Source organism: Adiantum capillus-veneris, chromosome 18 (genome assembly GCF_014529385.1).
Source record: "Adiantum capillus-veneris isolate H3 chromosome 18, ASM1452938v2, whole genome shotgun sequence".
NCBI lineage: Eukaryota > Viridiplantae > Streptophyta > Polypodiopsida > Polypodiales > Pteridaceae > Adiantum > Adiantum capillus-veneris.
In genome coordinates, this window is record NC_140948.1 from 140,576,253 (window position 1) to 140,592,348 (window position 16,096).

General features: G+C 44.3%; 2 protein-coding genes across 2 annotated transcripts in view; one reads left to right on the forward strand and one right to left on the reverse strand.

Moving 5' to 3' along the window:
• The first annotated feature begins 579 nt into the window (after positions 1-579).
• Positions 580-2,991, forward strand: LOC147436526 (uncharacterized). The gene is made up of 4 exons (XM_086488177.1): positions 580-1,881; positions 2,039-2,068; positions 2,167-2,253; positions 2,595-2,991. Exons 1-4 carry the CDS (start codon positions 792-794, stop codon positions 2,915-2,917), a joined length of 1,530 nt encoding a protein of 509 aa, XP_086344303.1. The 5' UTR covers positions 580-791; the 3' UTR covers positions 2,918-2,991.
• Positions 2,992-3,514: 523 nt separating this feature from the next.
• LOC147436527 (E3 ubiquitin-protein ligase DA2L-like) overlaps positions 3,515-16,096 on the reverse strand; it is a 34,543-nt gene continuing 21,961 nt past the window's right edge. Inside the window, exon 7 of the mRNA XM_086489400.1 lies at positions 3,515-4,706. Coding sequence (XP_086345526.1) covers positions 3,954-4,706 — 753 coding nt within the window. The 3' untranslated portion in view covers positions 3,515-3,953. The remainder of the gene's footprint in view (positions 4,707-16,096) is intronic.

Sequence of the window (16,096 nt, forward strand, 5' to 3'; positions counted from 1 at the left end):
CGCTTGTAGTGAGAGGGAGTGTGAGGAGCAGACAAGATAGAGAAAAGGAGAACTCACCGGCACGCAAACTACACCAAAAAAGGCACAGTCATAAGTTCTCACAACACTATGCCAGTGGAAAGCTGCATGCTGTCAGGCTTGGTCGGCTGCTGTCTGTGGAAACTAAGCCTCGCGTGACCATAGCCTAAGTTCTCGGCTCAAGAATCCTAGACAAATAAAAAGCACCGCGAAATAAATAGTTTATTTATTGACTATGTAAACGAGACAAATAAAAACAGGGCGAGCGGGATACGTCAGCGACTTGGGCATAAGGTCTCTCTCTCTCTCTCTCTCTCTCTCTCTCTCTCTCTCTCTCTCTCTCTCTGTGTGTGTGTGTGTGTGTGTGAGAGAGAGAGAGAGAGAAGTGCTCCTTGTCCACTAAATTCGTCGTCCTCTTCGGAGCAAACAGTCTAGTCCTCCTCTATCTCCATAGCTGTTGTTTGAAGCTTTTCTTACTAATTAATGTTGGTACGATGAGCAACGAGCTGCAAAGAGCTAGATTTGTTTGTTTTTTTTCGCCTGAGTTTTTTCTGCTTTCATGAAGGTTGATATATTGAGCTTATGACATTGGTGGTATTATATTATATTGAACTTGTGCTGTCACGATGATTCTGGAAGGCGGTACCTGAGCATAAAGAGAAACTGGACTTCAAATCCTTGCGGCGGCGGAGGCAGCAGCATCGACTCCATGTACTCATAACAATCAGCAGAAATCATATAGCAAGAAGTTGAGTGAAAGTATCAGAAACAATATGGGGAGAGCCAAGCTAGAGAATGTGATGCTGGGGTCAAAAAGCAGCCGCAAGGAGTGCTTCAACAAGCGGTGCAGGGGCGTGTTCAAGAAAGTGTACGAGCTTGCGCACATCTGCGGCGCCAGCGTGCGCCTCACCGTTGAGGGCGAGGACGGCAACATCTACCACTTCCATCGCCGCATGAGCCAAGCCCTGGTTCCCACTGCCATTGCCAACGATCTCAATGAAAACGATATCTCTCCATCTCCACCTCCTCATGTAATTCCACCAACGCACTCCACGCTTGCCTACAACAACTTCACGAGTGACTCCTTCCCCATGGCTGCGCCACCTCCAGATCATACTTCCTACAAGGACATCATCCCTGTTAACAATCACTTTATCCCCGGTCCGACCCCAATTTACTCCAATGGGCATACTACCCATGCAAGCAGCAGCTATGGAGCCAATCCAAGCTATGGAAACATCGATGAGCCTGCTATAAATTCAGCTAGTGCCTCTTTCAACTATCACAATAATAATGGCGCCAGGGGCAAAGATCAATACAATAACTACACCCCATTGAGCAATGGAGGTTGCAATATTCTTCAAGGGATCACCATGGCTAATATCGATGAGTACGGTGATAATATGCAAGAATTGAGTATGCGCAACACGAATAATAATCATATGATGATGCCACAAGCAATTATGTTGCCACCACATGAGCTGCTTCCTAATTCGCGCGCCTCCGCTCGACCCCCGAATCGCCTCATGTTCTACAATGGCGGCCGAACCATGGTCGATACGGGCGTGCCAGTGAGCCGCCAGCTTCGACAACACCTGGTTAGCCCACAAGACTCATGCAATTGCTTTGATTGCAATAAGGGCTTCAGCGCTCGCTTCTTTGAAACCATCACCATCAACCACTCTCTCCCTCCCTTGCACGGTGACGACCGCCCATTCTTCCAAAAAGCTCCCTTCATGGGCAACATTTACTTTCAAGCCTCCCTGCAATCACTTCATGACAGTGGCATCATCCTTTGTGGGCCTTTGGAGGCACATGAGGATATCGATATGATGGCAAGTGTGGCCAATTTTATAAGCCAAGGTATTTAACTTCTCCCTCTTTCTCAACCCAAGGGTTCTTACTTTTTTTTGGCATGCTAACAACATGCCTTCTGTTAGGGGGAACAAGGTGGAATTTTCTGCTTGTTTGTGTGTAATTTTAGCTTGCAAAGGGTGGGCCTTGTGAGTCGCTTGCGTAGAATGCCCACTTAAGTCTTCGACTTGTTCAGGTAGGGGTTACACTGTGTACTAAGTATGACACACCTCATCTGTTTAAGAGCCCGAGATCACGATACTAAAGAATTTGTGTGTGATTTCTCACTTACAGAACCTAGAGATGATGAACTCATGTTGCAAGGATGCACATTCGATGCCCATGATGATGATAGTAGACAAATGCCAGCGAGGACACAAGGTAAATTCTTCTTCTTTAGTTTGCTACTCTTGCATATACAAGTATGGTCTATATATAAGGGTTGTATGGTTCTAGCGTATAAATACTAGGGTTCACGCTTGACCAGCCAACACCACTTAATTATAGTCCCCGCTCGTACTTTTGAGTGTTGTGAGCAATTAAGGCCATTCAATGATAAATCTCTCTTCAAAATGTTAGTCAATGATTACATGAGGTTGTCTAGGAGACGTTGTAGAAGCGAAACTTGAAAGCACTGGCAATGGGAAATTAGCATTCATGAACCTATGCACAACAATAACAATTGGGGACTTGTCCTAATTGCATTTGCTTGTGATCAACAGAAGAGGAAAATGATGGTGCACATGCAATAATGGCTTTACCAATCATTGAATTCCCAAAGGATGACGAGGACCCCATGGGCAGTGACTATGGCTTACCAATTTATACACCATGCTGCTGTGGAAAAAAGACTTGTGATGACTTTATAGCTTGTTTGGCTAACAGCCTTCATGATGAAAATCAGGATTTTGAAGCTTCTCAGCACCATGTGGTTGACTATATTGATAACAACATTAATACTCAACACAATCAAACTGTTAATATTGATGATATTATGTATCAAAATTTCATTGATCATGGTGCTAATACACAACATGAATCGTGAGTTAATGCAAAGATCAAAGCATCTTGTATCTTGTAAAAGTGATGTAAAGTCAGGCGATTGTTCCATCATTGTTTGTAAAAATTTTAATATAATCAAGGCTTCTCGTCAATAGATTGAATGTATGATCACCATCGGACAGATCGACTTGGTGAAAAATCACTCGATAGAAAAGTATAATAAAAAACAGTAATAAAGGTTCACATAAATCTCCTCTTAAAAATAATAATCTTCTTAAAAAAATGATAATATTAATAATAATAATCTTGTTTAACGGTTTACAAAGATCTCTTCAATGTGGCAACTCTGTGTGTGTGTGTGTGTGTGTGTGTCTGCCTGTGCAGGAGTCCCGATTCAAAACAAAGGTGCATGCAAGTACCATATTCTTGAACACCTTCCCCCTCCACTCTCATACAATTTAAGAGCAATATACAGAAAAACATGTACAACTTCTTACAATTAACACATTCCAAGTACATTGAAAGACCGAAAAACCTATAATATTTCTCAACTCATAGAATGGCTCACTTTTTGTCAAAGATGGTACTGCCAAATCACAAGTATGTTCCATACACAATAAGCAGTGGAAACAAGAGGCCATTTCCGCAAATTAAAAAATTGATTCTACTGCAACTGTCAAACGTAAAGGTTTGACTACTGGGTAACAAGAAGATATGTATTCGTATAAATTTACAGTAACAAAGCGTTTTGACATAACCCCCGGTGTTTCAATACAGGGCATACTTGCCACTGGAATAGATAACCATAGCGGCAATGCACCATTGCCAATCTTAGTGACAATGCTTGCATGGGCCTTGATGTATTGCACAAACTGGTGTCCACTATAAGGGCCCACCCCTAACAATGATGAGTTGCATCAAAAGGTTCTAACTTGTATTTCTATTATAATGTCTGCTTGGGACTTGGCATGCTTCACATCAGGCCGTCATGCACACGGTCAGTCACATTCCAAACATGCACCTCAAGCTGCTTGCTGGATCTCATCTAATCCAAACGAATTGTATTCTAGGCGTGAAAATTACTCTCGCAGTGCTTGTGCTTGAGCTTCCGCCAAAGATAAAGCCATGGCCAGCATCATCTGCTCCTCGAAGCTATCTGGAAGCATCACAGTTGGCTGAGTCAACCCAGGCGGTCGATCAATGTTTTCAATGCTATGTGGTGGCAGAAAATCAGGACCGTCCCAGGGAAGGTCTGAAGCAGAGGGTACACTGCTGGAAACGCTGGTGCCAACTTCCACAGCTTCCGAGCTATGATCTTGAAGCCAGTCAGACAAAGAAGTCCTGCTCTCCTCCCCTCCAAGTGAAGAAAATGTTCTCCCACTTTCTACGGAAACCTCGATCCAGTTATTTAGAGATGTCACTTCCCCTGTCTGGTGTTTCTCCTCAGTTTGTCTCTGCTCTCCTCCGTTAATGCCTGTCGCACTGAGTGGCACTCGTCTCTGAGGAGCATTCACGTTTGATGGTTCGTTGGAGCCTTCATTGTTTGACTGCAATAAATGAGGTTCATTTTCCAACATCCGCGAATCATTGACACGATCTTGCTCACCTGTGGGAATACTCTCACTGCTAGTAGCTTGTCTCTCTGCAAGTGCTGCTATTGCCCCTGCTAGACCACTTGTTACAGAGCTCCTTCCTATTGATAGTTGAGTTTCATGCGATTCTTGCAGCACTGGGGCCACATTCTCAGTAACACTGTTCTCATCCAATGCACTCCTGGCGTTGTTGAGAACTCTACGCAATTGCGGCCGATTTGCAAGAGTTTGGCCTTGCTCCTGGTTTATAAAAAAGCACAGAAAATTAAGTTTGACAACTTGGCAAGCTTGCGAGACACTTCACACAGCATATTTAAAGCTATATTTCCAAAACTAAGCCAAGAGTAACTTGTTGGCTGGAACTTCTCTTCAAAGGAAATGAAAATAATCCAGCCCAGTCATCTACTGTCTGCTCAGTAGAAATAAACCTAAAAAGAGGAGTTCAACAGCTCGCAAAAAACCTTAAAAACAGCTCTTACATGGACCACCTCTTCAAGTGACAGCTCTTACTCTATGAGTATATGCCTGACTTATTTCAAAGGCAAACAAGGGTTGCAGAAACCTAATTTGGCTTCACCTAATACCATACAAACGTTCCCTGATACACAGCATCGGTGTTCAATTCAACCAAGAGAACCTGGCAGAAAGGTCAAGCGGCGCTGAGACTACAGTATAGAGTCACTAAAAGGTGGCCTTTTTACCATCTCAACAAGATTGGACTGAAAATTAAATTGTGCACTCTTGAACATTATATAGATGACCTGCGGCCTGCAATACTACTGTTCCTTTAAAGCAGCAGCATCCGAGCCAGTTCAGCCTCCTGTTGCCCCCTCCAAACTCAACTGTAGGAGAGACAACAATCTGAATAATGGGAACTGAGGATCCAATCTTGACATCCAATCTGGATGTCAAGATGTGTGTCACGAGCACACCCAACCTATGTGCATGTGGACAAGCTAACTCCTACTTCTAGGGTTTAGGACAGCCTAGGAAGCGTTTTGGCACCCTTGAGTGCCTATACGCAGGACGTGCATGTCCGGGCACTTTAGAGTAGGTCCATACCCTCCGATTGCACATGAGCACCACCAGTGTCTGCAAGGTGTACACTAGGGAGTGTTCCCACATTCTACTATTAGTACCAGCCTAGGTATTTAACTGCATGTGAAGCACCTCTTATAACAAGTTACTAACTTGTTATGAAGTGACATTTTCAGCCAGCATTATTAAGGGGGCTCTTGCACACACAACTCGACCCAGCCTCCTTTACCTACAGGTGCCCCTCTGGGTTACCTCTCTAACCAAGTCCAGAACCTGCAATACAAGTACACAGAAGCACTAGCGCTTTTCAGCAATCAGCCCATCACCAGCTTCAGCAGTAGAATCAGCCTAGCGTTTTCAGGATTCAGCCCTTAGCCTCACAGATCCAAGCATCTATCACCACATCCCATTAGCATCTCAGCATCTAGGACCATTGTATCAGCATTTGTGCAATCAGAAGCAAATACCTCTCTAGCAATAGAGAAGGGGGCCTTGGAGGAACCTTCACTCACAGTATCTCTCTTAGTCTTTGCATCTCTCTCTCATGAAATAAAAGGAAAATTGATTACGCACGGACCACTCATCCTAAGCTTAAATCACTTCTGCCGCACATAACAATGTGGCAGCTGTTTACTGGAAGGATACGAAACCAGGGAGAGAAGGAAAAGGAACGGTGGGGAGGAAACTATGAGAGGTGACAGCAGAAAATGCATGGAAATGACTGCAAACAGCAGAACAGGTGCACCTACATGGCTGTATGCCTCTCCCCTGCAATGCGAAGCCAATACAAAAACCCACATATACAAATCCAGTCCCAAGCCTCGAGAGAGACAGGATATCTCAGATCCAGTACAGGGCTGAGAATCAATCCAAACACGACTTTGTTTAAGAATAACCCATTACCACTAAAATATCTGCACCATGCATGCTGTATCAACTGAGGCCGAGTGTTGTTCAATGCAAACGAAACCACTCTCCTACGGCGCTCCAGGTAGAAACTTGTATTAGGTAACATGCCCGAGAGTAGCCTCTCATCTGATAAAAGTCATCCAATGGATCTTGCCGCGGAGTAAAGTCTACAAATGGTGAGTCGTAATCTATAGAACAAGGTACAAGGTACAATTCAATCCGAAACTGGCAAGTCCCCCGAAAGGTGGTAAAAAAATGCAACAAGATGACAACTGAATGGAAAACAGCAAGCTCAACTGAAAAATAACACTTGACATTGTCAAGGTACACACAATGGCGGAGTTCCAGTCTTAAAGATGCTAGCCCCTCAACTAGGCGCCCCTGGAGATATTTCTTTATTATAGTAACTAGTAACAGAAAATAGCAAGCTGAACTGAAAAATAACTCTTTAGTCAATGCACACACAATGGCGGGAGTTCCACTCTCAAAAAGATGCAAGCCCCTAACCTAGGCTCCCCCGGCGGTATTTACTTCGTTGGCCTAATGCCTTTTGACCGGCATGCGAAACAGAGCCTAAAACAGGGAATTACAACTTGCTGTGTTTTTCTATAGGTTTAGGGTTTTGACCCTTTTTTATCCCTAATAGTCCCAAGAGTTTCAGGGAAGCTAGGGAGCTGCAAAACGGGTGATTCGGTGCATTTAAGAGGCGAAAAACAGAGATTTCAACGAACTGTATTTTCTCGCCAGGTTTGACAAAGTGCTCTAGTAGAAACACTTGGCAAACTTTATCACAGCTAAATAGAATCGACACGGCCCGGAGTAGTTCTGTACCAGAGGTATTGGCCCCAAAGTCTAGCGCCCCTTTCGGTATTTATTTTTATATTAATACTTGAGCAAAGTTATAGAGTCCGAGGGTCCTCTCTGCTTAGCTGCTCATCAGCAAAACTGAGTTCAAGAGGCCCTCTCAATATCAATACATATTTAAAGGCCCATGGCCACTCACAAAAGCAGTACATGAAAAGCTTCAAACTCGAAAGCTTCTTGGCCCAAAAGCTGCCAGCATGAAACGCGGAAATCTTGCTACCACGTCAGCATGTCAGCGTGTTTGCCGAGCCTCCGTACAGTCGTCCACGTCATCAATTTGTGACACTATATGGCCTAGAGAGTGAATCTCTTCCCACTTTTCGTGGGGTTGATGAGCAACATGTGACTGTGTAGCTCTTCGAACACAATAGTCAAGTGACACCAAAGCTCCTCTTCATTCTTTGAAAAAGGCTATCATGCCATCAAAGAATGTGCGAAAAATCCGATCCATCATCATATTGAACGTAGGAGGAGCATTTGTAAGACCAAAAGGCATTGGTAAGAACTGATGAAGACCAAATGTCGTCCTAAAAGCAATCTTGTGCACATCCTCTGGCCTGATACGAATATGATGTATCCACTCTAAAGGTCTATCCTGTTGAAAATTGTAGCACCTTGTAAACGGTCAAGTATATCATTAAACCTTGGAATAGGAAACCTGTTCTTGATGGTATTCTTATTTAACGCACGATGATCAATACACATGCGCCATGAGCCATCCTTCTTCTACACTAGGAGCACAGGGGAGCAAAAGGGTAAAGAACTAGGTTGAATCAACCATTTCTATAACAGCTCCTCTACTTGGCTCATAATCTCTTTCTGTTGGGCCGCACTAACCTTCTAGGGAGGTCCATTTCATGGGCTACAACCTGGCACCAAATCTATCGCATGATTCTCATGCCTCTCCGGCGACAACGGAGACAGTAATGTGTCACGTGCACATCTAACCCAATGTATACATGGACAAGCTACTTCATGACATGGGTTCGGTTCGGTTCGGTTCAGTTCAGTTCAGTCAGCCTAGCTTAGGAAGTGTTCTGACACTTTTGTGAGTCTATTCACAGACCGTGCATGTCCAAACACTTAAAGTAGATGCATACCCTCTGGTTGCACATAGCATGACCATCAGATTACAATCAGAACCCATCAGGAGCATTTTTACAGTGCATAGACCTGTTGTTAGGTGCAGCGGAATGAATGTTGTATTTTCTCAAGATTAGTGATCTTTATTGCTCAAGGTTCCTTTTAGTTCTTTAGGGAAAGAGAGAGCTTTCCGTCTTGTAGAGTATTGTGGTCACGAACAAAGTGAGTGGATATTGTGCGTTCAAGTGAATGAGACTGAGAGAAGGAGAGCGAAGAGATACGACACCCGAGAGGTTGTAAAACCCTCCTCCGAAGGCCCCAATCTCGTCGGCGAGAGTGGTCTACTTTGATTGCACAAAGGTGTACAATGCGAAGGCAATGGACAGATGCAATGGGACTATGCCTATGACGATGACGGCGATGACGACGACGACTTGATGGCTGAAATCTGAGATCTTCTATGGGCTGAATTCGGTGGCTGTTTCGAGGCTGAAAATGACTGTTTTCTTGCTGTGGTTATGGCTGAAAATGATCAAGTTGTCGGGGGTCTTGCTGATGGTAAAAACGTTGAAGACTTGGACCTAGTAGGCCAAATTTTTAGGGGCTGTTGTACCTGCTGAAAACGCTGCAAGGGCAGCAGCCTAGCGTTAGTGGTTGCTGACAAAAAAACACTGAAGGGGCAAAAACGCCAGCATGAAGGGGATGATGGCGATGTCTGCAGGAGGATGAAACGCCAGGGGGTGAGACCCGATGGCGATGCTGGATCTAGGAAAAACGTCAAGGATGGGGTGATAATGGCGATGGATCTAATGCTGAGGGGGGGTACTGCTGAGAAGTTGCCTGTTGAGCGGGAAGCTCCTGCTGCCTCTTCTGCCAGAAAGTGTGAACTTTGGTTTGCTTATATATTAACTTAGCAAAATTGCCCTACCTACTTTTGTAGGAAAGTCACTTAAAAATAATAAGTGAAAATCCCAATAAATAGGAAATTAGGCTAAATGCACTGGAAAATTCCCCTAACTGATGCTAATGGATTCTGATGGGAATTCCGATGATCATGTTGTGTGCAACCGGAGGATATGCATCTATGCTAAGTGATTGGGCATGCACGGTCTACGAATAGACTCACAAAAGTGCCAGATCACTGCTTATCCAGACTTGACTGAACTGACCGAACCCTGCTGTGGTGTAGCTTGTCCACGGACACATAGGGTTGGGATCAATCACGTGACATCCCCTCCTTTTCAAAGTGAGGTACTGGTACCGAACTGTATGGCGTCGAGGGAGATCGCCAACAGCATCCGGAATCCTGGAAGGGACTCTTCGTCGGCCGACTTTGATGTGTGGGTTGTGCGGTACTTGAACTTCATAAATGTCTGCAACGCTTGCTTCTTTGGGCCGCGCCGAAAACGACTCAAAGTCTTCTGTGGCTCCTTCGATGCTTCAACTTCGTCTAGAGTCGTGCTTCTTCCATCTTCAAGAATCTCCATGGCTGAAAATTCCTCAAACAATCTCCAACACAAAACCATAAACATACCCATTCCATGTAAAGTGAAGGAAAAAAATCTTATCTTCTTCAAAAACTGTGTATGCCATGTCGATGAACATAGAGACGGAGTGGCAACCCGTTCATCAAACACATGTAAACAATGCGATCGAATCTTTTCTGTTTGATCGAAATCAATCAACTGTGGCAAATCACAATGGAAATGTCCATGCTTGGTGCTCATACAATCATGTGCTCTTTCGGAAACTGTGTCATGCCACGAAAGAGACACGGAATGTGACTTCCTGACATATAAACTTTTCAACTTTTCATGAACAATCCGCATACATTCGTGCTCATCCATGAGAGAAACGTGCTCAACATGCAATATGTCATGCCTAGGAAAAAGGATCACATAACGATGTTGACTAAAATACAGGAAACCTTCACGAATAAAACACTCGAACAATGCGTATGTATCAATCATGCGAACACCTATGATGGTTCTTTGGACCAAGGCTCGAGAGAAAAGATCGGTTCATCCTGAATGATCGAATCGTCTTGTGGGGGTTCTTTGGACCTCGACTCGAAAGCCAAGATCAGATCTTCGTGACTGCTCGAATCTACAACGAGATTAGCTTCACTAGTAAAAGCATCCACTAACACATCATCCTTGTGAACAATCACATCATCAACATGCAAATCATCATGCTTGTCATTGTCATCCAAATCATCATGCAACACACAATCATGCAAATCTTGTGTATCATACTGTGGAGAAAAAGAGACTGAGAGAGTCTCCTTATCTCGAATCCTTTCAACCTTGTCTTGCATATTAGCAATGAGAGATGGAGAAGGAACAATGTCCACTCCATGAAAGACAGTAGGAGAATCACTTTTGGCATTGAGAGTTGAAGTGCTAGCCTCCCAATCAACGAGAGGGTTTATCACGAAACCATTTCATGCCTAAAATCATATCACATCCTGAGAGAGGAGAAACAACAAATCTTCTAGTGAAGGCAGTCTATTGAATTGCAAACAACACATCAAGGCACTCCTTCGTGATGAGAGCGTCCATACCAAGACGAAAGCCAAAGACCTCAATAGGAGATCTCGGACTAACTTCGAGGCGGGCTCTCTCAACAAGAGAGGGGCTGGTCACATCATGCATACCACCTAGGTCAAACAATATGACAAAACGGTGCCCCGACGTACGACCATAACATTTAATGAGAGAATCATCAATGGAAGGGTCCTGAGAAACTTTGGGCACAATCGTGTTATCATTCATTGCATTGACAGATGTAGTGGGTGCTGTGGGTTCTTTAGATTCATTCGATTCAAGCTTAGGACATGTTCTTTTTATGTGACCCTTAATGTGACAATGAAAACAACGACCTTCTTTAGAATAAGTGCTTTGTTCTTCCGAAGTGATGTAACATCCTACAATTCCTTGCGCTACTTTTTCATATGGAGTAAGCTTAGGTTTAGCAGTTGTGTTAGCCTTACCCTTAGATTCATTGGAAGAATTCTTTGATGAGATACTGTTGGTAGATTGGTTAGAAGAGTTATCATTCTTACCATTCTTACCGTTCTCAGGAGTCTGCGAGGTACTTGTGAAAGTCTTGTTCTCCTTAGGCTTTCCCTTGTTGTGCTTCATCTCCTGCGCGAGAGCAATCGCTACCGCCTTGTTGAGATCGATTGGATCGAATACCTCCACATCGTACTTGATATACTCGTCCAATCCAGAGAGAAAAGCCTCTTTGCGCTCATCATCCGACATGCGTAATTGGGTACCTAGCTGCAAAACACGATTAGAAAAAGACATGACCAACATACCATTTTGCTTGAGAGCTCACCAACCGTCCTTCAATCGTGCAAGGTACTGAGGTGACATAAACCGCGCCTTGAGCTCATCTTGGAAATCAGCCCAACTAAAAGAGAGGGACGTGAAATCGTCGGCTGCCTCTAGGTGCGCGGCTAGCTGTGCCTCTTGCCATGCGTGGTACCAATTAATGGCATCACCGGCAAGGTACATAGCTGCCGTAAAAATTTTGCTATTTCCTGTTTTCTTAGTTTTCGCAAAATAAGCATTAAATTGATGCAACCAAGAATGAATCACTGTAGCATTCATCTTACCATCATACTTACTGAAAGTCAACTTTTCTGTGACTGGATGGTTGGAATCCGCGTCGTGGCTTGCGCCACTTACGAACTTTCACGATCTTTGGGTGGTTCGGTCTTCGAGGCTAGAATGTGGGAAATAAATTCTTGATGACGAATCTCTCTTTTAGCCTCTCGTTCATCGCGCTCGCATTTGAAAGCAAATCGATTTTCTTCTTGTTTTGCAGCAAGAGCAATGCGCTCACGTTCTTGAGCAAGGCGATTTTCATTGCGCTCGCGGTCCTTGGCTTCTTGTGCTTCTGCTTCTGTTAGGTGCAGCGGAATGAATGTTGTATTTTCTCAAGATTAGTGATCTTTATTGCTCAAGGTTCCTTTTAGTTCTTTAGGGAAAGAGAGAGCTTTCCGTCTTGTAGAGTACTGTGGTCACGAACAAAGTGAGTGGATATTGTGCATGCAAGTGAATGAGACTGAGAGAAGGAGAGAGAAGAGATTTTCATCGCGCTCACGGTCCTTGGCTTCTTGTGCTTCTGCTTCTGTTAGGTGCAGCGGAATGAATGTTGTATTTTCTCAAGATTAGTGATCTTTATTGCTCAAGGTTCCTTTTAGTTCTTTAAAGAAAGAGAGAGCTTTCCGTCTTGTAGAGTACTGTGGTCACGAACAAAGTGAGTGGATATTGTGCGTGCAAGTGAATGAGACTGAGAGAATGAGAGAGAAGAGATACGACACCCGAGAGGTTGTAAAACCCTCCTCCGAAGGCCCCACTCTCGTTGGCGAGAGTGGTCTACTTTGATTGCACAAAGGTGTACAATGCGAAGGCAATGGACAGATGCAATGGGACTATGCTGATGACGATGACGACGATGACTTGATGGCTGAAATCTGAGATCTTATATGGGCTGAATTCGGTGGCTGTTTCGAGGCTGAAAATGACTGTTTTCTTGCTGTGGTTATGGTTGAAAATGATCAAGTTGTTGGGGGGGTCTTGCTGATGGTAAAAACGTTGAAGACTTGGACCTAGTAGGCCGCGTTTTTAGGGGCTGTTGTACCTGCTGGAAACGCTGCAACAGCAGGCCTGTCCAAGGCTGAAAAACGCTGCAAGGGCAGCAGCCTAGCGTTAGTGGTTGCCGACAAAAAAACACTTAAGGGACAAAAACGCCAGCATGAAGGGGATGATGGCGATGTCTGCAGGAGGATGAAACGCCAGGGGGTGAGACCCGATGGCGATGCTGGATCTAGGAAAAACGTCAAGGATGGGGTGATAATGGCGATGGATCTGATGCTGAGGGGGGGTACTGCTGAGAAGTTGCCTGTTGAGCGGGAAGCTCCTGCTGCCTCTTCTGCCAGAAAGTGTGAACTTTGGTTTGCTTATATATTAACTTAGCAAAATTGCCCTACCTACTTTTGTAGGAAAGTCACTTAAAAATAATAAGTGAAAATCCCAATAAATAGGAAATTAGGCTAAATGCACTGGAAAATTCCCCTAACTGATGCTAATGGATTCTGATGGGAATTCCGATGATCATGCTGTTGCAACCGGAGGATATGCATCTATGCTAAGTGATTGGGCATGCACGGTCTACGAATAGACTCACAAAAGTGCCAGATCACTGCTTATCCAGACTTGATTGAACTGACCGAACCCTGCTGTGGTGTAGCTTGTCCACGGACACATCGGGTTGGGATCAGTCACGTGACACCTATTTTCCCTATTTTAGCCAACTTTCACTTATTATTTTTAAGTGACTTTTGTTGGAAACTAGGTAGGGCAAACTAGCAAGTGAAGTATATAAGTAAACTTAGCGCTAGCACTTTCTAGCAGAAGAGGCAGCAGGAACTCCGGTTCAACAGGCACCTTCTCAGAAGGACCCCCCCCCAATCAACAGACCTAGCGTTTTTGCATTAAGGACCACCCCTGACGTTTGCATTGCAGATCAGCCCCAGCAACAGAAAGACAGTAGATCAGCCCTAGCGTTAGCAGTTCTCCACAGGAGGACACAGATTTCAACCAGCGTTTTTGAATTGCAAATCAGCCCCTAGAGTTTTGCAGTTCCATTGTGACAAGATCCCAGTAGCACCAATGTTTTCACTTTTCAACAGTGAGACATCGGAGTAGGACCCCCGAACCTCGCAGATCTCACCTTCCCGCAGTAGATCCTCGCCGCACAGTCAGATCCCATGTAGTTTGCAGATTCAGCCCGGAAAACGCAGATTTCAGCATCTGCGTTTTCAGCGCGTCGTCGTTGACATCATCACCGACATAAGAGTCAAAATTCAGCAGATAAAGATTTGCAGATTTAAGCCCTTAGCGTTTTAGATTTCATCCGTCTCGTCGTCATCCTCATCGTCGTCGACATCGTCGGCAAGTCCAAGCATTGTAGAGATTTGTGCAATCAATAGTAGACCGCTCTCGCCATAGAGAGTGGGGCCTTCGGATTAGGGTTTGACAACATTCTGGTGTCATATTTCTTCTCTCTCTATCTCTCAATCTCATGCACCTTCATTCACAGCGTTCACCACTTTGTTTGTGTCCATTGCACTCTCGCACTAAAGGAACGGAAGGCTCTCCCTTCCGTAAGTGAAGGAACCTTGAGCAAAGTTCAACATTCACTTCCGTTGCACCTTACATAATGAGTTAGAAAACAGTCACTAAACTCTCGCAAAAATGCCGACCTTTCTTTATCTAACACGGAGAAATTTGACTAACAATTATCTGAAACATCATGTACAAAAATCAAGTACGCAGAAAGATGACTCTTAGTGATAGCTGAAGCTGGTACAATAGGGACAGACTCCCTTTACATCCAGGATGCGAGTTTTGCCCCTATGCTCCAGGGTGACCTTTTTGTTGAAGACATCCACCACTCCATGTACACAAAACATCCATGGGATTCCCGACAAGGCATCATTCCAGTGGCATGATATATAATTCCTATGTGTCCACATACGACTGAATATGCAAACGCAGCTTTCCAATGATGGGAGTAACCTAGAGACCTTTTTGTTGAAGACATCCACCACTCCATGTACACAAAACATCCATGGGATCCCCAACAACACATCATACCCTTCCAGTAGCATGATATATAATTCCTATGTGTCCACATAGGACTGAATATGCAAACGCAGCTTTCCAATGATGGGAGTAACACACTAAGTGGTTAGGACATGCCAAACCTTCCTCTAATATGTACCCCATCTCTTCAACTTTAATGCGCAATTTGATAGACAACTCAAGTGAAATAAAGCTTGCCTGGATCAAAGAAAATAAGTGTTGTCTGATCATTAACTTTACCCCACACTTTGCGTAACTCACTAGCATACAAGTTCGCTCTATCACCCACCATATCTAGCACTGCACTTGCCGTGAGTTTGGGCTTCTTCCCTTTCTTGTCCTTTGAGTCAGTTGGCCTCTTTCTCTGTGGACAATCTACAACAAAATAACGAGGCTACTCACAATAAAGCATTTATACTCGGCCATTGAAGCCTTCTTCTCCACGAAAGACATTCGCACAACAGGCTTGCTCTTCTGTTTCTTTGCCTATCCTCCAGACGTCTCGGCTAAGTCCTTAGCTTTCTAGACCTTTTCTGACACCTGGGACGCTTCAGGAGTCGCTTTCACAAAGGGCTTCTTTGCTGAGTTTTTCTTTGGTTGGCCCCCTTTTACGTTGCCTTGAAATCCACTGTCCTCTCCCTTCAACAACAAGGCATGACCAGCGTTGGAAACTTCAATAAGCTGAGTAAGGGTGGCCACTCTATTCTTTGTACAATAGTTTCTAAGCCCTTCATGCAGCCCACAACAATACTTCTCAATCTGCTCCGTCACTGACACAAACCTGTAGGAAGTTACTGAAAGCAACACTTTACAAAACTTCCGACTGTACTCCTCTAGGCTTTTGCAAGAAGCCGCATTGAGTTGGCGCCAATCTGTCATAACATCGGCATAGCTATCAAATGAATTTGCAGCCAATGTAGTCAACTTTCTCATGTAGTCAAATTCATTTGATAACAATACCCACGAGCTCTACTGCACGAGAAAATTGACTTGTCTACACTGGTGAAGCTTGCGGAAATTCCATTAACCTGGGATTCTACATCAACCGAGAAAACACATTCGCAGCACCAACCAATT

Bases quoted from the DNA above. Each gene is read 5' to 3' on its own strand.
- LOC147436526 (XM_086488177.1), top strand. From the start codon at position 792: ATGGGGAGAGCCAAGCTAGAGAATGTGATGCTGGGGTCAAAAAGCAGC. The intron at 2,069-2,166 runs GTAGGGGTTACA...TCTCACTTACAG, and splicing joins TAAGTCTTCGACTTGTTCAG to AACCTAGAGATGATGAACTC. The intron at 2,254-2,594 runs GTAAATTCTTCT...TGTGATCAACAG, and splicing joins AATGCCAGCGAGGACACAAG to AAGAGGAAAATGATGGTGCA.